Source organism: Mesitornis unicolor, unplaced genomic scaffold (genome assembly GCF_000695765.1).
Source record: "Mesitornis unicolor isolate BGI_N332 unplaced genomic scaffold, ASM69576v1 scaffold46797, whole genome shotgun sequence".
Classification (NCBI taxonomy): Eukaryota; Metazoa; Chordata; class Aves; order Mesitornithiformes; family Mesitornithidae; genus Mesitornis; species Mesitornis unicolor.
In genome coordinates this window covers 16,546-38,125 of record NW_010197987.1, presented here as the reverse complement: position 1 = coordinate 38,125, position 21,580 = coordinate 16,546, and the positions used below count along the sequence as shown (strand labels likewise).

At 44.2% G+C, this 21,580-nt stretch overlaps 1 protein-coding gene across 1 annotated transcript in view; it reads left to right on the top strand.

Annotated features, from left to right (window-relative positions):
- The window catches only part of SWAP70 (SWAP switching B-cell complex 70kDa subunit), a 36,820-nt gene extending 22,398 nt beyond the window's left edge, over positions 1 to 14,422 (top strand). Inside the window, exons 4-12 of the mRNA XM_010188983.1 lie at positions 351 to 578; positions 4,245 to 4,391; positions 4,651 to 4,759; positions 6,085 to 6,266; positions 9,151 to 9,258; positions 10,743 to 10,909; positions 11,699 to 11,897; positions 13,451 to 13,547; positions 14,275 to 14,422. Of these exons, the coding sequence (XP_010187285.1) occupies positions 351 to 578; positions 4,245 to 4,391; positions 4,651 to 4,759; positions 6,085 to 6,266; positions 9,151 to 9,258; positions 10,743 to 10,909; positions 11,699 to 11,897; positions 13,451 to 13,547; positions 14,275 to 14,384 (1,347 nt within the window). The 3' untranslated portion in view covers positions 14,385 to 14,422. The remainder of the gene's footprint in view (positions 1 to 350; positions 579 to 4,244; positions 4,392 to 4,650; positions 4,760 to 6,084; positions 6,267 to 9,150; positions 9,259 to 10,742; positions 10,910 to 11,698; positions 11,898 to 13,450; positions 13,548 to 14,274) is intronic.
- Positions 14,423 to 21,580: the final 7,158 nt, after the last annotated feature.

The window sequence follows — 21,580 nt, the reverse complement described above, 5'->3', positions numbered from 1 at the left end:
TGAATCTTCTTGCTTTTTCACACTTGAGTCATCACGGTTCGGAAGCTGTTGCAGGGAAGGCCCCACGAGTCCTGTGGGAATCTGAAATATTAAAAGCGGCTGTCAGGTTCAATTCTTTGTTTCTTTGCTATGAGCAGAGTAGCTGCAGGATGGGCTTGGCAGTCAAAAGTTCAACTGAAACAGGAGCCTAAAATCTTTGCTAATTAAACCGCCTACATTTAGGGGCCTCCATGTGAACGCAGGGATCTAGCTGTATTGGTAATCTCTGGAGAAGCTTAGTTCACAGCTCTGAAACACTTGATTTCCATGCCTGCTGAAAATGTTTAATTTCTGCTTGTATTTCTGTACAGATTGAATATTTACTTAAAAAACTCACAGAAGCAATGGGAGCAGGCTGGCAGCAAGAGCAGTTTGACCATTATAAGGTTGCTCTCAACACCAGTCGAGAAGGTCTCTCTGCGTGGGAGCTGATTGATCTCATCGGAAGCGGGCAGTTCAGTAAAGGGATGGACCGACAAACGGTGTCCATGGCAATCAATGAAGTCTTCAATGAGCTCATATTAGATGTACTCAAACAGGTGAGAAACACAGGAAACGAATGTTCTACAGTAGAACAATGTATTGCACAATTAGCAAATGTTCAACTTTTACTGAAATATCTTTACCTGATGGGTAATGAGCACGGGGACATTAAGTTAATTACTTAAGTGGTTTTTAATATGAGCTTATTTTTATGAAAAAGAAATTATGCTGCTCTTCAGATTGTTGTAATTGTTGCAGTATTATGAATGAGTTACTTATTGGGACAGATTGCTTTTAGAAATTAAAAGAAATGTGATCTAACTTGAAATGCAGCTGTTTTTAAAGTGGTATCAACTGCTTGTTAGGTGGCAGAATAGCTGTAACGTGCTGTCAGTTCTTAAACTGGTGACAGCTCGTCGGGCTTTGAAAGTGCTCTTTTCTAGTTTCAGTCACACTGTAGCAAATGTAAGTTGTGCTCATGATAACTTGTGTTTTCAAAGAAGGGGGTCTGGACAAAGGTACTGCTCCAGCTGGAAGGTCTGCTTCTACAGGGCAAAAAGGTGTGAAAAAACCTCCAGAGCTTTCTCGCTTCTTGTTCTCCTTAGCAGGCAATGACTGACAGTTCATGTACCTGTGCTCAGACACAAGGAGTCATGCTGGCCTTTATATTCTTAGCAAACTTCTGTCAGTCTTCAGTTTCTCTAGATTGACAGTGACTGGATTATCAGTTTAGAAATGGCTTTAAAGACTGCATTTCTTCATGGGAAGTATAAATATCACAGGGACCTGAGGGGTCACAGCAGAGCTTACCTGGAGAGCAATTTAAAAATTACTTGTACCTGACAGAATTGTTTTAATCTTTGATTTTTTTTTTTGGCTTCTTGGTGAGGAGAGAAACAAGACTTACTTGGCAGGCTTTCCTAAATTGTTCTGAAGAAATCATCAGAAGGTCTTGGCACAGGAAATTCTTTCAGAATATCCACAGAACAATGCAGAAGTCTATTTTTGTTAACTGCTGGTTGCGTGTTGGAGGTGAGGGCTGGACACACACATGCACACCCAGAGTCAATTGAGGGCAAAGTGAAGTCATTCTGCCGTTTAATACCATGAAAATAAAATAACCAGTGTCAGATCAGTCCTTCCACTTGAAACCTGTGAGGAAATCAGATTTCTTCCTAGTTTTGATACTGCATTGTGTCCCCCTGCCCCACCCCCTTGGGTTTCTTTTGCTGTCTCCTTTCTTTCCTCTCTTGCTGGCTGGGCCTCTTTCGTAAGGATGTCTGAGCGCCTTTCAGTGGTTCCTTGACACTTAAAATAGTTTGTGCCAAGATTTGGCCCTGCCCCCTGGACAGTCACTGGTCTGATGGAGAGTGGAGTTCCCTGTGTGACCAGACGCCTGGTTCTGTCACAGCTTGCACCGTGGTACCTTGCTGATTCACAGCATTGGCCTGTTTATTGCAGTAAATCACAGAATCACAGAATCGCTCGGTTGGAAAAGACCTCTGAGATCATCATGTCCAACCATTCCTGTCTACCCACTAAACCATATCCCTAAGTACCTCATCTACCCGCTCCTTAAATACATCCAGGGATGGTGACTCCACCACCTCCCTGGGCAGCCTGTTCCAGCTTCTGACGACCCTCTCAGTAAAGAACTTCCTCCTTATCTCTAACCTGAACCTCCCTTGGCACAGCTTGGTGCCGTTTCCCCTTGTTCTATTCCCCATCACCTGGGAGAAGAGACCAGCACCCACCTCTCTACAACCTCCCTTGAGGTAGTTGTAGGTGGTGATGAGGTCTCCTCTCACCCTTCTCTTCTCCAGGCTAAACAACCCCAGTTCCCTCAGCCGCTCCTCATAAGGCTTGTTCTCCAGACCGCTCACCATCCTTGTGGCTCTTCTCTGAACACGCTCCAGAATCTCAACATCCTTCTTATAGTGAGGGGCCCAGAACTGAACACAGTACTCGAGGTGCGGCCTCACCAGTGCCGAGTACAGGGTATTATACTTCAGGGTATTATTTAATGACATACCGTACCATAGCCAAGTCTCATACTGCTCTTTTTATTGTACACTCATCCTGGATCTTCAAGGCTGATGGAGGGGTAGCAGTGATGATTTAGTTTGTGATACTTATTTTTCTGAGAGATGTGTCTTTCATGTGATGGTTGGTATGAAAAAATCCACAGGAGCTCTCAGTGTGCTCTTGGAAGATGGGAAGCAGCTGTTGCTCAGAAATAATAGATAGCGATTTTGCAGAAATTTGAGGGGAAACAGCAATTTGCTTTGAAAGCAAATTTAGTTTGTCAGGAAGAGGAAAAACACCTGGTTATCACTCAAACTGTGCAAGGCATGAAAGAGTGAAGCTGTGGGAGTCCTTCACACGTCCTTGGACCACCCAGACCTCAGAGGCGGCAAACAAAGCTGCTCTGTGCTTGCGAGTTCTGGACCAAGGGGGAGGGATGGCACAGGGGAATAGGCACGGCCTTGGCTCTGGCTGTGCTTCACTGGCTAGAAAAGCTGTGCACAGATAAGCTGTGCGTGTAGGGGAGTTGGTGCTGTGTTTTGTTTTGTTTTTAAATGCTTCTCCAACTGTCCTGATTTTTTTCCCCCCTCAGACCTGTACAGAAAGACATTTTTGACTTAAAGATGCCACAGCACGTTTCTTTCTTTGATTGTATCCAAAACTGCTCTAGCTAAAAGGCATTACAGAAGAATGTTGTTTGGTCTAATTTTCCATTTTCCCATCCTTTTAATCTGGAATACTTTGAGTACAGTGCTTTCTGTGTGGCTTGTTCACAGCTACATTGATGGAAGTGTTTCATTCTCATCTATGACTTGACTTTATTCTGAAGTTAGAAGTCAGGCAAAGTTATGCACATAATTGGGGAATATGGTTTCAGAAATGGCAGGTATAGCTGAAATACTGGCAGACTTTGGAAGTCTAGATAAAAAACTGACTAGGTCACTAAAAATCAAGAGCCTGTAAGAATGACCAGTTATTGTATCATTCCCTGTGCACCCTATTCCATGAGATGGGTTTTGAATTGCCATAGCCACACTGGGTAATGTATTACAGGGTTACGAGTCTAACTGCACTCAGCATTGCTGCTGATATTTTAGATACGTTGGTATTCAATAGAGGATGATTTGATCATGATTCCAGTCCTATGTATTGTCAGTACAGAAGATTATAGTTTTTACTCTTTTATTTGTATAAAGCTCAGTGGTAAAGTATAGGCTTCTCTTCTTTCTTTTGAAATAGTCTTGTTAAGACTTGCAAGTATTTTTTCTCATATAGAAAGCTGTGTGGATTATCTTTCAAGAAAAATAAAATACTAGGAGTGAAATGTGGCGTTATTTAAATCTGCTTGAAGAAAATGAAGTAGTAAAGGTCATCAGAGAGGACCAAAGAGTCATAATAATGACTTGATAATGACATAATAATAATAATAATAATAATAATAGTGGTGATGATGATAGTTGTTCAGTTCATCAGATAACCCAGTTACTTAAAAACTGGACAGAAAAATAGTGAGTGCTTTCTCCTGGGCTAAACACTTAGCAGTGTGCTGGTATTAGGAATGGAAATGTGTGGGTGAAGTACTTAGGGCCTTGAGCTAAATTTTCTATGTGCTTTGTTGGGCCTTTGAGCCACGTAACCAAAAGCCGAGGTGGTTCAACAGCGGCCGGGCATTTCAGCTGCTCCACTGCTTTTTACAGGGCTATATGCTGAAAAAAGGTCATAAAAGGAAAAACTGGACGGAACGATGGTTTGTGCTAAAACCCAATATTATTTCCTACTATGTAAGTGAAGATTTAAAGGACAAGAAGGGAGACATCATACTGGATGGCAACTGTTGTGTAGAGGTAACAAAATAAAAATCAAACAAAAACCCACCCAAAACTACTCTAAAGAGAAGAATTAACCCTTGTCTGTGTGCGGGATCTTTCGTTAATGGGGTTTTTTTTTTAATTGTATACAAAACCAGTTTATAAATGTTTTTTGTAAAGGTTATTAGTACTGGTACTTGCAGCTCTGTAACAGATAGCTGCATATGTGGGGCTTGACAATAAAATTACTTAGATTTCAGTGTTTATAAGGCTAATCCTCTGTTACACGTTCTAGGCCTTGCCTGACAAAGATGGAAAGAAATGCCTTTTTCTCATAAAATGTCTTGATAAAAGCTTTGAGATCAGTGCCTCTGATAAAAAGAAGAAGCAGGAGTGGATTCAAGGTGAGGTTTCAAAAATCTCAGTTATGTGAGTGATGAGGTAAGCTGAAGTCTTAGCAGCCGTGCTTGACTCCAATTTGAAATTCTTGTTCTTGTGATTTCTGGTGTCTCTGTTTTGGACACATGGAAAGGATCTTTAAGGAGCCTGAGACTCGGGAAGAACTAAGGATCCACATAAGGGGAACTGATTTCTGTCATTTAGGTGCTTCAATTTAGGCAGCCAGAACCAAAATGAAATAGATATTAGTGGTTCCTCTTTCTATATTGGCTGTACTTCTAGGGATGAGGAAGGAGAATACGTTGTAAACTGTTGCTCTTGGGGAGGAAGGGAAAGCTGTTCATTTCAGCATCATAAAATACTGGCTTTGCTTTTACAGTCTTGCTTGAGGTACTGTGGTTTGGTGAGCTGAGGATAAGGGTGGGAATTGGGGCTGCCTTTTCCGTTCCCATGGTGCAGGGACTTCTTCTGTGAGACCTTCCCAGGTATGCGCTGGGTGGTAGTTCCAGCCATCTCCTGCGGGTTGAGGTAGAAGCCCTTTCAAACCCACTGTTGCCAATGCCATTGAAGTATGCACAGTGTTTAAATATTTGGAGCTGTGTGCTTTCCTTGTCACTTCCCTCTTTACCTAAAGCGTGTGTTTAATTGCACCAAAGGCTGATGTATGATGGATGATCGCTTGGAACCCCAAAAGGAGATCTCTTTTCACAGTTGTAGCAGGTGAATAGAATATCAAAATCATCTGACACCCCTTAGCTTTGCTCTCTCAGTAGTAACCTCACTGACTATAAGAGAGTGAGAGCTACTTTCTTACTGGGAGAAGGGTTTCCCTTCGAGTATCAGTAAGAATAAAAGATTGGTTCTAGGGAAGTGATGTATATGTTTAATCAAGCAGTAAGATGTCACCTGAGTCACTGAATCTAGGTAGTAAGAAATCTTGAAGTGTTGGGGGTTTTTTTTGGTTTTGTTTGTTTGGGGTTTTTTTTTTTGCAGCTAGGTGGACAAGTGACTTGTATTTCCACTGGCTGTTGGCAATCAGTATTGGAATAGACATAATGCATTGGAATGGCCAGACCTTATCCTTGTGGCACACAGCCAATACTGAAAGCCAACTGTATTTCACTTCTGATTTGTGTTGACACCGAGCCTGATGAGAGGAGAACTGACAACAGTTATTTCTAATTTAAAAAAAACCCAAACCAACCAACCAAAAAAAACCCCAAATAACACACCACCACAAGTATTCACTCACTAAGGCCATCCAGAAAGTTTAGAGTTGCTCTTCACTGGTGTTCTCTTCTCTCCGTTTGTCTTGCACGCTCCTTTCCAGCCATACAGACCACTGTAAACCTGCTAAGAGCAGGGAGCCCTCCACCCCACAAAGAAGCACGCCAGAAACGAAAAGAACTGCGCCAGAAGCTGTTAGCTGAGCAAGAAGAGCTGGAGCGGCAGATGAAGGAGCTGCAAACGGCCAACGAGACCAAGCAGAAGGAGCTGGAGACCGTGCGAAAGGTGGGAGCTGCTCACCCTCAAGCTTTAAGCTCAGTTTCTTAGGCTGGGCTTCGCTTCTTGAAGTGGAATTAGGCATCGATTTCCTGGGGAGGTGTTCAGACACATTGAGCAAACCCCTCGAGAGGAGGTGAGCTTGTGTCGGTGTCAGCCCCCGAAGCGAACAGATCTGCTGGGTGAGCCTGCAGTAAAGCCTTCAGCACCGACTGCAGCAGGGACTGAGGGCTGGTTTTTTTTCTTTCAGTAACCTTGTGCTGACAGTACTGATGTGGGTTATTCTTCTGGTTGCCTTAAAAATGGAGTCTGACAGTGGAAGACCATTTTTTAATTTCATTTTAGCACCTGTATTCTATGATGTGTTTAAGATTCAGAATGCAGACTGTGCCTTAAAGGTTAGCCTGCAAGTTGCTGGTAAGTGATATACCTGTTAGCAGAGATCATAGGGCTGGACTTTGGTGTTGACTTGACTTTACTGAGAAAAAAGTTAGGAGGAAGATAACAGGAGAGCAACCCCAAAGAAGCAGTAGGATGTAGACAGGCTCCAGGGAGTTTTGTAGAAATCAGAATGGGTAAACACATCTTTTGAAGTGGACTGGGTTAAAATGGCTTCTCAAGGAGCGCAGTCTCTGACGTGAACTACTGCACTTGGACTCAGTGGAGTTAGTGGGGAGGTGCTGTGTTGGAAGAAATTGAAGTTTTTGGCCAGTTAGGAAAAATGTTCTTCAAGGAAAGGCTTTGTAAATGCGTCAGGAAACAGAGTTGTTCTGGAAGGCTTCGGGTTCAATTTGCTCCTGATGGTAGCGAGCCACCACTTGCGCAGCATCTGCAAAGTGCGCTCTGAGGCTGGTTTGTATTTTGATAGCTCCTGCAGTACGAAATTTCAGAAGACTAAGAGCCTTTGTCTAAAATAGGTTTTCTTTCGTATTTTTTAATGGAGTTCTGAGATTCACACACTGAACAGACTAAAAGGTAAGCTTTTCTTACCAAGAGAGCATGCACGAGACTTGTGTACCTTTCTGTTTCAGTTTGGGGTCTTGCATGGGCTTCAGACACTCTGTGCTAACCCCTGCTGGCATCGGTTCCTGTTGATTCCCCCTCCCTGCCCACCCCCAGCATTTGGGACTTTTCCCTAAACTGCAGTTGTTGCCAGGAACCTTACCTGCCAGGAACTGATGTCCTGTGACATGCATTAAGCAGGAAGTTGCTGATAAAGAGCAGACAAACTGTATTATCTTGTGGAGCTCTCTGGCAAAAGCCTAGCACCCGGCCTTGCCTGTGGCTCTGCACGTTCACTCTCTGGCTCGGTATTGGCAATGTTTTGTTTGATTTCAAAGTGAGGATGGAAATAAAAAGAAAATTTCACTTCAGTGGGCATCTTGGATTTGACTACAGTTATATGCTTTTAAATGTTCTGGCAGAGGAGGAATACTGCTTCTGAAAGACTGGCATCATTTAAGCCTTTCAAAGTAGAGCAATTCTGTACTATCTTCTACAGCTTAAAAACAAGCCTTCTCCTTCCCTTCTTCCCATCTATTTCAGACTAGAGTGGTATCACAAGCACTTAAAGGAATGAAGGTTTTAGCTTGGCGGTTTTAATCATTTAGGCATCTCATTAGTTCATCCATGTTGGGTGAAAGAAGATGGTTTAAATGTGGTATCTTCCAAAAGTGAGCATCCCGCTCTTAACTGAAGGTCCGTGCAAACAATTTCACCAGCTTAGTGTATTACAAAAGAAGGGTGCTTGCTTTCTGTTTCCTCTGAAGCATCAGATAAGTTTCTTAGGAAAATTCCGTGAAAGAATTATGAAAGAATTATTTCGTTTTCAGCACTGGTAAAGTTTTGGCTGTTACTTGTACATTTCTAACTTTCTGTGCGTTCTAAAAATACATGCTATCAAAATCCTGATAAAAGGAAAAACTGTGGCAGCTGTCTTTATATGTGAAATCAAGATGCAGAAGAAGTTGCACAGGCTGCAAAAAGACATGAAGGTCCCAGCTGCTGTTTCCTAGGCCTCAGAGCTCTGACGAGGCCGATTTCCCCCCGAATTTCAGGTGATGATTATCGACTAGAATTCTGTTTACCTTACATGGCAATCCAGGGGGTGTCAAAGGGATGTGATTCACTAGCACAATGTGATTCAAGGGCACAATCACTTATTATAGTCAAAGTTTGCAGCACTTCTGCTTTCCCATGGCAATTCAGCGCGTCTCACTTCTGTTTCTGTGTCAACTCTACGTATGCTGGCATGTCGTGCCTGTTGGGGCTCCTGTGCAGTCCTGCCTGCGGTGTGGTTTTCCATAATAGTTTTCTATCCCATGTGAGACAGAGAAGAAATGAATGCAAGAATTTCTATCGGTTGTGAAGAGACAAGAAACGAACGAATGATGCATTTGGTTTGTTAATGGCATTTTAGTGGTATTGGTGGGTGATGGTGGGTGATGTAGTGTGTGAGGTGTTTCAGTTGGAAAGTCACTGCTGTTAATAAAAAATTGTTTGCAAACAGAATTTGTAAGTGGGATGGGAAAAGTTTGAGTTGAAAAGCTTCTGATGTTGTTTAGGAAATTAGAAGAATTGTGAAAATGGAAAACTATGTCCTGCAACCATTCACTAAGTAGGAAGGAAACGTGGATGAAGTGTGCCCATTGACTCTGCTTTGGTAAATTTAAAATTGTCGTGCAAGTAACAAGATTAAAAATTCCATTTAGAGATTGAGAATAGCCTTAGGCATTAACCAAACAAAGCTGGCCTCTTAATGCTTTGGAAGGTTTCTTCCATCTTGGTTAAAACCAGAAATTGATAAATAAAATCCTGTTCCCTCCGAATGTTTCAGTTTTGACAAGTTATTTTTTCTCCTTTTCTTCCCCCCACCCCTGCCCGTCTCTTCCAGCAACTGGAAGCAGCAGCTGCTCGTGCTGCTGAGGAAGAGAAGAAAAGACTTCAGACTCAAGTCGAATTACAAGATCGCTTCAGTTTGGAGCTGGAGAGAGAAAAAATGGTGAGTAGTGCAGATGGGTTTTTGCTATGATTACACACAGTGAGCCATGACTTCCCTCGCAGGCACTCACTGAAAGCATTCTGCAGTTTTTGCATAGGGCTGGGGGATGCAACCTGCATTGCACTTATTAGAGACATAGGAATAAAGTGTTTTTACGAGTGAATACGAATACTGGAACAACTTGCCTGCAACTTATATAGCGTTCAGAGCTTGAATATTACTGCAGAATTGGGAAAAGACTGTTTGAAAGGTACATACAGACCGACTTGCCATTTTCAAGGGTGGAGAACCTGAGGCCTGTGCATACCAATGAATATGCAGAATGTACACGGGCATAATCAAAATGCATTTTAGGAATATTCTGACTTGATTATACTCCTAAAACTATTGCTTTTTTATGCTGTGTGTTCTTGGGCAGGTATACACACACGCGAACATTAAAACAAATTAAAGAAACATTGTAGCTTTACAACGCTGTTACTGTAATCTGCTTTGTCAGGCGTAACAGGCTTTGCTGTTAGCTGGAGAAAAGAAGTAGAAATAGCCGAGTGGATGTGGTGGAATGTGTCTGTGGACATAAATGCACACAGTGCCTCTTCATGGGCGCAGTGTGAATTCCTGAATGCGATCACTTTCTGGGTCAGTGGGATTTAGGTTAGCTGAGGGAAAGCAGACTGCAGGACATGCCATGGTGCCGCACTCGACAGCGAGCCTTTCTTGCTGGAGTGTGCTTCCCTTCTGTGCAGTACCCAGTGCTGGGGGTTTGGTGCTTTATACTGACTCGGTTCAAAGCTGGTCCACTGCTGTTGACACCAGCACAGCGAGGGGCTGAGTGGGAGGATGGCTCTGGCGCCACAGAGCCCCTGGTTTCCTGCTCTGGTCAGTGAAAGGAGGGGGATGAGGATCAGAGACTGGGTGACTGGGAACATGTAGCCTCCCCTCACCTTCCTCTGTCCCTTACCTCTGTTGTTTTGGTTACAGTTGCTCCTCTCTTAGCAACGCCAAGCTCCTTAGCCGATTTCCACCTCTTTATCCTGTGCTGTCGCAGTGCCGTCATCCAGATGTAAGTGTGTGAGATGCACTGCTGCCAAGGGAGGATGTGCCTGAGGAAAGGAGTGGAAACAGTGTAATTAAACCAGCCTGACCTTTGTGTCTGGGCGCTCTATGAGCTTTCTCTTCCTTCACTTTGGTGTGTAGCTGTAAACTAAGTGACAAGATCAAACTGACTGATTAGGTTTACATCCCTGTAAAAATCTTACGCCACATGACATAGGACAATATAAGTAACCTGTATTATTTTTTATAAGAAGTGCTCTTAGTTACTCATCTACAAATGTAGACTCAATTTTATCAGTTTTGCTCTGCAGGCAGCAGGAAAAGATTTGTCTCCAAAAATGTTATCTGAGGGAAACCTGGAAAGTCCTTTAAAAACTGGAAAGTGAGTTGAATGATTGCTCACATGTGTCCTCCATTTATGCTGCTAGGTAAGACAGAAAATGGAAGAGCAGGTTGCTCAGAAATCCTCTGAACTGGAACAGTATTTACAGAGAGTACGTGAACTGGAAGAAATGTATAAGCAGCTACAGGAAGCTTTGGAAGATGAGAAACAGGCACGTCAGGATGAGGAGACTGTAAGGAAACTTCAAGCCAGGTATGGCTTTGACCTAGTAGAGATTTAGTTCAGTTCCCTGCTCCCCCTGCAATAATGAATAACTGTGCCATACTATTAAATATTGTTTGCATCTTGGACACGCTGCTGGAAAGGGGGACTAGCGTGAAGTCTAAACATAGGTTACTTTTTTTTTCCCCTTAAGCTATGAAGGCTAAAGCTGGTATTTATGATATTTTAATGTGTTTGATTTGCCCTTAGCACTGGGAGTGCTCAGCAGTTTCAGAAAAGCAGGTGCACTTGCTTTTCATCAGGCGTTGTGCATGTCAGCACCTGAGAAACCCGAGAGATCACTCTACAGATTTTTCAGTTGTGTGGTTGGTAGAGCAGTAACTGTAAACATGACTTGCTGCTGTATTTTATCACAGGTTAGAATTGTAATTGACAGAGGGTTAAGTCTCCTCTTATGCATATGAGCTTTGTTTAGTGTGGTTTTTATCTCCATATATTAAGTCCTCCTAAGACCATTAAAATAACTTATGCATGCTTGTTTCTTCTGTGGTTTTCAGTGTTGCTTATTTGTGTTACTGACTAAATTTTCTGAATAGCCCTTTGTAGCAGTCAGAGTACTTGCACTGCTGGCATGAGTTTCAGCTTTACACTGAAGAAAAGCCAACAAGCAATAACTTTTTCTCTGCTTCCTAAGCTTTTTTTTTAAATAAATAAAAAAAAGAAGAAAAAAGAAAGAAAATAGTTAGCTTGGCTTCCCTACATGTATGGTATGTAATGGATACAGCTTACTCACAGTTAACATCATAATCCCCATTGCAGATTACTGGAAGAGGAGTCAGCAAAGAGAGCTGAACTGGAAAAATGGCACTTGCAGCAGCAACAGACCATTCAGATGACAGAAGCAGAGAAGCAAGAGCTGGAAAACCAGAGGATGATAAAGGAACAGGCTCTTCAAGTTGCTATGCAGCAACTGGAACAACTTGAACTGGAAAGGAAGGAGGCCCTTGAGCAGTATGAGGTGAGCTGTTCTGTTCATCAGCCTCTCATACTTAGCCAGGTATTCAGCAGTTTAACTACATTTGAAATTCATCAGTATCATGCTTCTTTAAGAGTTAGTGTGGCACAAAAATTGTAGGAAGAGGTAGGGTCGTTATGTGTTGGGTTTTTTTGGCCTAGACCAGTAGATATATTTGAACATGTATGTATTTGTTTTAGACACACCATCTCCTTCATTCTTTTGTCCCAATTCACATGTAAGCCAGCTCAGTCATACCCTGAAATACTCTCTATACATTTGTCTTCTACTGTAGACTGACTGTTCTTATGTTGTCCCATCGCTGTGATAACTAAATGCCTTATGCTTTTGGAGTATTTAATTCTTGCAGTGTTTTGATTATGTCACGGGGCAATATTGTCTTCTACAGATGAAAAATCAATGTCCTACTCTAGGCCCTTGCTTCTCAAAAAGGTATTTAAGTACTGAACTGATGTCAAGAATAGCTGGGATTTAGCCTAGATTCTCAGTGTGTAGCAGTGCCTTGTGTCCCAAATGCCAGGTCTCGTCTCTGCTCCACTCAGTGTTTTTGGTGAAGGCTAGTAGCTGTATTCATGAAAGAAATAGGAGTCAGAATCCAGCAAGTACAGAGTCTGAACTGCTGCATACTTTGTAGGGCTAGGGAGGTGTTGATCCTGTGTGTATTTAGGTCAGGAAACAAAACATGGCTGGATTTCTGTTTAGCTAAGGACTGTGTTTATGCTGTCTCTATGCTGCTGAGGTTCGCTCTGTGAAGGACAGACGAGTGAGCTGTCTCGGCTGGCTCAGAACACAAACGCTGCAGTGACTGTGAGCGAGGGCCCAGGTGGGGCAGTTCTGGCCACTTCACAACTTCCCATGTTGGTGTTACATCTGACACCACCAGCAGATTGCATTTGGCTAATACTTGACTTCGGTTTTTAGATGATATCTGAGGCTTTTTGTGTATGAAGCATCATGTGTTGCTCCAAAGGAATTGCTGAATACAATAGACACCAAAAATCCAAACAAAAAAACCCACAAAACAGATGGTGTAGTAGGGCACTGTGATAGCTGACTCGTTATTTTAGAAATAATTAAACATTCTGGCCTTCTGTTTGGAATTGACCCAAAGACCTGTTTAGCCTGAAGAATATCTCTCTCCTGCTTGGGTGTAACAGCAGTGGTCCTTTTCCTAGCTTACACGGTGTGATTTCTGACAATGAGATACCCACCAGCTCGTCTTCGTTTGGAACAAAAAATGCATCTTTCTGTTTTGAAACTACAGTTTATGCTTTCAATCTTTGCAAAGGCTGGCCCTGCTTACTCAGCTACAGAATCTTGTAAAACCCGGTTATTTTTGGATTCTGGTTTGACTGCTTACTTTCATACAGCTCGTGACTGACTAAATTACTTAGGATGGTTAGAAATAAAGTTCTCCTGTCTACACTAAGTGGAGTGTGGGCTGAATTAGCATGGTTCTATCTTTAGATTTGAAAGTATGGTTTTTCTTCTTATAAAGTTGTTCTTGTTTTCAAGTGGGCTCTGTCTTTTTTCAGGAGGTTAAGAAGAAGTTGGAAACGGCAGCTAATAACACCAAGAGCTGGAAAGATAAAGTCGCTCATCATGAGGGATTAATTCGACTAATAGAGCCAGGTGAGTTACCAACAGGAAAGTAACATAAAACTTGTATTCACCGAGTGATTTACTAAAGTCTGCCTTTTCCTGTGGGTTATTGGTTTCACAGCAGCCTATAAATAACCACATTTGTGAGAACTGCTGATGGTAACTTTCAAGTCTTTACATCTCCTGGCCCTACTATAATAATAAAAAATATTGGTAGTTGACTATTTATTTATTTAAAACACAGCAAGGATCAACCTGAACGTGGCATGGTTTGGGTGTTTAACTCCGTTAGCATAAATGCCAATTGCCAAAAACATGAAGGAAAGGTAGCTAAAATATTTGATTTTTGGGAAAAGTTTTATTTCTTAGCTTAACAGCACACCAGCCCAGAGGAAAATGGCTTTGTAACACAATGCTGGAGAACTCGCTTTCCTTCAAGGACATCTCTAAAGGCAAGAAGAAGAGGGGTTTACCAAGATACAACTATTTGGGATAGGGGAAGTTGGGAAATAAGGATGCAAAAGACTGCAGCAGTTGACAACTTCCTACATTAAGCACCTTCAGTGGTGGTGTCCCAGGCACTCCTCCCTCTTTGGTTAGGCAGGTCCTCAGGTCACCCTTGAGAAGTCTTCCTGTCACAGAACGGACAGCACTTACCAGGTCGTGCTGTGGTGACACTTGGCCTGTCCCAGCAGCGGTAGGTGAGCGATGTCCCTGTCCCAAGTGCCCGTTTCAGGTATTGCTCTCTGTCTTCCAGGCTCCAAGAATCCTCACTTAATCACAAACTGGGGCCCGGCCGCCTTCACTGAAGCCGAACTCGAGGAAAGGCAAAAGAGCTGGAAAGGGAAAAAAGCCACTTCTGAGTAACACCGGTAGCGGACGTTGTTTGTGAATAGAAGCCCACCTTCCCTCGTTCTGCTTCGCACAGAACAGCTTCTTGCTTATGAAGACCTTAGCTTGCTCAGCAGGTCGGACCCTTCTACAAAGGAAGTACTGTTTACCACTTAGGAGTGTCTGCTCAGAGCTCAGTAGTTACAATATGTGGTGTCTGACAGTACTTGCCGTTTTCCCTTACGTTTCCAGAAATTCCCTTCTTTTATGTCAAACTTTCCAACTGAAGATTTTTATTTAAATGCAGCTTGGGACAGTTGTTGCTATACTAGCCTGTACCTATCTGACAGCATCTAACTGATCAAGCAGCATCACTTTCACTCCAGAAAAGCAAGGGAAGCAGTTTGTTTTGTTGGTTCAGTTAGTGTAATTTCAGCCTAGGATAAATCAGTCCTGAAGGTTCTGTCCAACTCTGAGAAAGCATTACCCTTCCTGCCATCGAGTCCCCTTCTATTTCCTCTGTCTGTGTTGCTCTCTGCGTGGTGCTTGGCGCTCACACGTTCCTCTTAGCGAGGGTGGGCTGGCATCCCTGGGTACCTGCTGGCTGGTTGGATTTTGTGTCCTGTGTTCCTCTGTTTGCAGGAAGCCAAACAAAAGAACTGGATCAGGCGTGTGCAGAATGCTGCCATAAAACGTTTGGATTGTTCTTGAGAAGTCCCAAAACAACCTTGAGTTCTTTCCATAGTTTAAGAGATGCACAGTTTTGTCTTACAGATTTCTGGAGCAGATGAACGGGAGATGATACCACAGCTATGTTTGTGCAAGAAATCTGGTTGTAATGCACCACTATTTCAGATGCAGCATTTCTGTCTTATTTAGAGGCCAGATTTAAAAAAAAAATGCAAGAGGAAAACTAGATTTGACGTTTTAATTTTAGATAAAAATTAAAAATGTGTAGCAATACTGCTTTAGAAAAAAATTATTCCTGCCCATAAAATAACGCCAGTGTTTCTAGGAAGAGGGCTTTCCTAAGCGCCTGCTGCTCTGTCTCAAAGTTCTCTCCAGGGACAAAGCCAGTTATTTCTGTTTCTGTAGGGAGAGGGAACCAGTCTGCGATTGTGGTTGGTAGCTCTCACACTAGACAAGGAGTCAGTCTATCGCTCAGTAAAGTAGTAGTCTTGCTAGATTGTACAGATGTTTTGAGAACTGATGTCTCCCCTCCTGAAGAGCAGGTGCCTGTTGGTCTGGCTAAGGGGCAACTTAGCCCTTTTTGTGTGACCCAGACATGCACAACCATCTTCCAGCACCTGCTTTTTAGTTCAGCTACATGTTAAATTATTTTTAGTAACTAAGAAGTGAATGTTTCAGGCGGATAACCAGTGCCTTTGTGTACAGTGTTGTGATACTTGGATCTCAAAAGAGCAGGAGCTGTACAGAACTGATCTTCAGATTCAGAAGTCAATAGCATTTTATTTGCCTATTAACTAAGACTCACTCAGATACTGAATCTGCTCAGACATTTATTCTCTGGTTATATTTTTATACTAATTGAAATCTTTAACGTTTCAGTAAACGGAGTGCTGATTAGAATGGCAGGAAAATCCAGGATCTTCCTCTTTGTATTTACTGTACAGGAAAGCAGTAGTTCCTTAAGCTTGCTAACAAGGCTTTTTAAAATTTATTATGTTTACAGAAGAAATGTGAAAAACCTGTAATAGAAATACTAATGTATACATTGTTAAACTTTGCTAAAGGAGATGGAACAATATTTATAACCACCAGACATCTTTTATGTGGAGAACAGAAGGTGTATTGGGGCTAACTCATTTAATTTTTCTAACAGTCTTTATTTTGGACAAATGTTTTTTAAGAACACCAAATGATGCATGTTTTCATATTTTTTACTGTCCTTTAGAATTGGCTATTTAATAAAGTAATACAAAGTAATTTGCATTTCTGAATTAATGGATGTCTTTCTGCATGGGTTTATTTTGGGTTACTGGCATTCATGTTGTGAATGACTGATGGAAGAAATGGTCAAGACCTCATGGTCTCGTCAATGGGATTTGGATTAAAGCCATAATAAAAGCAGCAGCCCCACAGGTGGTACTGTGTAACTTGTCTCCTCTGGCACCACTGCTCTGACATGCTCATATTCAGTTCACCTCGATACAGTTAATGATGCTCAGTTATTACAGACAGCATCTCTAGCAGTATTTTGAGGGTGCAGGTTAGCTGGTTTCAGAAACACAAAGCCTGCCCGTTGGAAATGAACAGTTGCATCTACAGGAACACATCAAGGCTTGGAGCGCGACCCTGGGACAAGGGTGGGCCTGATCTCAGCAGGGAAAGGGGGGAAGGCGTCTGCAGAGTGAGGGTACCTTGGCACATACAGACATGATCTTCTGCAGGCAAAACAGCCCCTGGTTAAAATGTCGTCTGCGTATGTCTGTCTGGAGTTGGTCACTAATAGAAGAGGAAATGAGCTTTGTTGCCCTTGCTTGCTCTGACAAATTAAGACAGCTTTGTGTGAAGTGTTGCACAGTAAAAGGGAAGAGGCTGGGTTAAAAATTAACCAATTGCATCTTGAGCAAAAAATACCACTTTAGACTAAAAGTCGATTAAAGCCACACTGAACACAGCATTCAAAGGGAGAGCAGAGCTGTGAGTCAGAGACACCGCATCTCATGAAACAGCGCAGCATGGAAAGCTGCACCCCGGTGCGGTATCATTTCCCGTGAGCCCAAAGACTACAGCATTCCTGTTCCAAGAAACCACTGAGCTGCTAATGGTGAGGGTATCTGCAGCACCATGGGATGCTACAGATGTCTCTGTTCTGCCCTGAGAAGCCTTGCAGCACCGTAGTGCCTTAAATACAGGCCAGGCTTACCTGTGCGGAGGCCAGCGGGACGCTGCATCTGCTGTTCCTGACCCCTCAGCAGAGGCACTTGGAGGGCTTAGTCCTCTTCTGTCTGCCAGATTCAGATTTATGTGCTGCTGATAAAGGATCAGTCCTGCAAACAAATAGCACAGCACCATGGTGGGGTTGTTTTGTTTGTTTGTTTGTTTTTCCTCCTTAGACAGACATGATTTTTATTTTTTTTAAAGATGGAGCTGATTTATGAGACTGTTGCATTCCCAAAGTGTAGCAGGCAAAGTTCCAGCAACTCATAGTACTGCTGTTTAACTTTCCTGCATGAACAGCCACAAAACCAAAGCCTACATGAGAAAGCAGCAGTGTGTGATGGCAGTATCTGTATCCTGGGGTGGGAGGGAGCAACTCCAAAATCAGCAATTCAGTCACGCAGGCCTTCTAGGTCAGCAGCCCCACCATCCACTTCAGTAAAGGTGAACAGAGAAATAACTACTTGGATTTTTATCTCAAATATGTGAAGCAGTTAAGGAAACAATTATTGCGCAAACCGTTGTGTGGCCAGGAAAGGAGTTATTCACAGGGTCTTTTGTCTGCTTCGGGGAGAGGGGATTATTTGGTCTTTCTTGAAGTGAAGGACACAGAAGAGAGAAATTCCGATGTGCCGTAAAGTCGTCTCTAAAAGCATGAAATCCCCTGCAACACAAGCAAGAGTTTAGTTCCCTCACTCATCAATTAGGGACTTTCCAGCTCTGCCTGCCCTGTGCTGGGTATTTGATCAACCTGGCGCTCTCTTGATTGTTTAATTTTTCCTCTTTCCGCGGCCCCTCCCCGCCTGGACCCTGGGGCGGCGCTGGCCCGGCGGGGGGCGGCGGGGGCAGAGGCGGGAACAGCAGGGGGCCCTGGGGCCTGTCCCATGCCTGGACTCCAGCTGCCATCTGGTGGTGGCTCAGCCCTCAACCGCCCGCGCTGCCCTTGCTAACAACAGGGGTGCTGGTACTCGCCCTGTGGATGCGTCCCGGGACGATGAAAACCACCCTGCAGCTTCTTTCCCCTTCAGCAGCTGAGGTAAAAAGGCTGGAAAAACGTTAAGCGAAGCAGGTCTCCTGCTGCATTACCATCACCTCAGTGCTGTCGCCGTAGCGTGGTGCTGTCCTTGAGTTCACGGGCCAAGTCGAGTCTTCTGTTGCCGCAGCTCAGTACATCTGAGCCCAGAGACATCCCATCAGCCTGGGAAAAAAGGGGTTTACAGTACAAGTGTTACCGCTGGCCTAGGATAAATTTATGCTCAGAGCCTTAGAGCTAATTCAGGTGTATTTTTCCAAAAATATGCCCATGGAAGGAAAGTGTGCACCCTTGGACACACCATCCAGCAAGCTCTCAGCTGCAGCACTACACTTGGCTGTCATACGGCTTCCCTAATGGGAGTAAAGCAAGGCAAGGGGAAAAAAAAAATGGGTGAGGAAGGTTACCTACCCACAGACTGTGTTCACCCGTGTACCTGCCTCAGTTCCCCTTCACCCCATCCCTTTCTCCCTTGTCCTGCTGATCTGGCAGGATAAACAAGCCCCGAGGCTGCAGGAGTGGGGTTGAAAGAAGGATGTGCAAGGCATCACCTCACACACATTCCTCTTTTGGGAACAGGACCCAGACACATCCCTTTAAGTCACAGGGGAGGAGGGGTGGGAAGAGGAAAAAAATAAATGAAAAAAAAGAAAAAAAGACCAGCCTGTGGTCTGAAACACATTGGGGCTCCCTGCCTAGCAGGGTGAGCAGCCATCCAGGACTCCTGTTATTGCAAATATGGCTGTGAGTTCCAAATTAAAACAGACGGAAAGTTCGTAATGCTACATTAATTTAGAGACTATTGTGATTTCGTACGATGAGTCTCACTGTGAACTTCAGCTACGTGGAAATGCTAGGGAAGCGAAAGTGCAGAAAAGCACTGTTTTATGAACTGGCTTTCTGGGTACATCAAAAGCACACATCCTTCAACAAACAGAAGGGCCAGCCACCTAAGATGAAAAAATATTTGGAAAAAGGTAGCTGCTTCAGTATGATGCAAAACAAAAGAGAAAAACATCCTGAAAACCCTCAATAAGGAGACTTAATGAGACAGTTCTTAACACCTACAAGCACAATCCCCACAGACCACTGGACAAGCGGGCCTCTACTCCCTCCTTGCTGATATTTTAGCCTAACTGATGGGGGTAACATAAATGGCTATGAGCAGATGGCCAGAGGAAAACCCACGACAGACTGGGCATAATGTTGATAAAAAGGAAAAAAAGCCCAAACAAACAAAAAACCCACAAAACTCCAGAAAAATTGTACTCATTTTTCCCCATTGGTCATTATTTCAAATTCCTTAATAAATAGAACAAGCACACCAAAAAAATTTAACCCTTTTTACCTCAGTCAGCGTACTTACTGCTCACATCACACTTCTTCCTATCAAAGGAGCTTGCTCCAGCACCAGTTTTATACACTGTTATTAATATCACTGCTAATTAGTAGAGCTACTTGCCATGGCTATAGCACACAAACAGCTTTTACAGGACTTGAGCCTCATGTCTTTGTGCAAACGCTCACCTGCAGTTGTTCCTGTAGTTGCGTTTTCTAAGCACGTGACAGGGATTTGCTCGGGCAGTGCAGATTTCAGCACAGGGAACCTACCAGGGTGTTTGTGAGGACGTCTGAGCACGACTCATGCAGGTCTCTGCTGGCTGCTCTCACCCACAGTTGCACAAGGCACCCATGTCCTTTCCCCTAACTTGGCCAGCAAGTCTAATTTGAACACTTTAGTATCTCAGATGGGATTAAAAACTCAAGTGTTGACATGAGACAGTTTCAAAAGCAGCCTGGGCTGCTTCGCTGTTGACATTTATTAGCTGTTTCAGTGCCTACCGGAGCAAGAGGTTTCACTTTCCTCTCCGAAGAGCCTTGTGCAGCTCAGCCCCAACACATCACACAAGTGCTGGAGAAGCCCAGGTCCTCTCGGGTGTCTGTTCCTTGGTCCTGACCAAAAAAAGGAAAAAAAAACCCTTTAAAAAAAAACCTATTCAAGGTCAAACAGACTCCTTTAGAAAGTCCCTCTCACAGTATAGCTGGGACTGAAATTTTGCATTTAGGGCAGGCTAAGGTTATGTTTTCCCAACCATTTCCTTTGCCAGTGATGCACTGGGACATTTTTGCTCTTCCCAAGCCATGCAGTTGTCCCCTGCAAGGGAGGATCATGCCTCAATTTACAGTCAGGCTTTTCCCCTGCCAAAAAACCTGTGTCGGCCCTGGGCTGCTTTTTCTCAGAGAGAAGGTGGGAAAGGATGGGGTGAGGGTATAGACTGTGCACAAACAGATCCCCCCCAAAAAGCTGAGCAGAGTGGTGGAGCCCAGGCACTCAGCGTGGGGCTGCTCCCTGTGGAGACAGAGGGGGCATCTTCTGTGTTTGATGTTTTGCTTTAGCGTGGACATTGCCTGCCTGTGAGGACTGCATGACGCCCAAGGGGGTCGCTGCTGGCCCATGGAGCATCCTGGGGAGGTGGTTGGCCAGAAACAACCATCACCCCAAGCCTGGCCTCGCAGCACTGGCATACGTGGCCTCGCTTGAAGAAGAAACTTGCCTGTCTGTGCTCTCACACGCTCCATTCACTTCGCCATTGCAGATGGCAAGAGCCAAACCCGCAACTGCTCTTAGGCCAGCTCCAGCCAGCAAATCCTCCCCCCTGGCAGGAGAAAACCCAGAGTGTATATTCCTTGAAATCATATTTCCAAAGGGATGGGCAGCCAAAGGATGGGTGCAGGCACGGGGTGCAGTTGGAGAACCAGCTTGGCAGAACAGCTCACCAAAGGGAAAGGGAGAAAGAAAACCACACCAGGAGCCAAATTCCCTCACTGGGCCGAGCTGTATTCCTGCCACCTCTGCAGAGTGCAGGCCAATCCTGCACAGCTTTGGAGACAGCTCTGACTGTGCCTTCCCTCCTCACCCTGCTCTGACCACACGCTCCCACTGGTGCCCCGCGACCCAGCTGACAGCTTAGGCGTGCTCTGTTGCTGCAGACTGGCACAGCAGTTTTACAAGAAAGCTCTCGGGCGAGCTCTGGGCCCAGGGCAGCGGGTGCCGAGCCCGCAGCACCTCCAGGCAAGTGGTGCTGCATGACCACTCGCTGCTCTTTCAGTTTTCCGTTCTTTTCTCATTTTTAGCTCGCCCCTCCTGACGAGCCCCGACTCCCTACATGCCGAAGCGGGGCGAGAAGACTGACACGATTTTTCCAAAGCCCCTGGCTAGTTCTGGGTCCCACAGCGCAGGACTCTGCCAGCTCCTGCCCCGGCAGGCGGGGCCGGCAGGACGACGCGCGCCCCC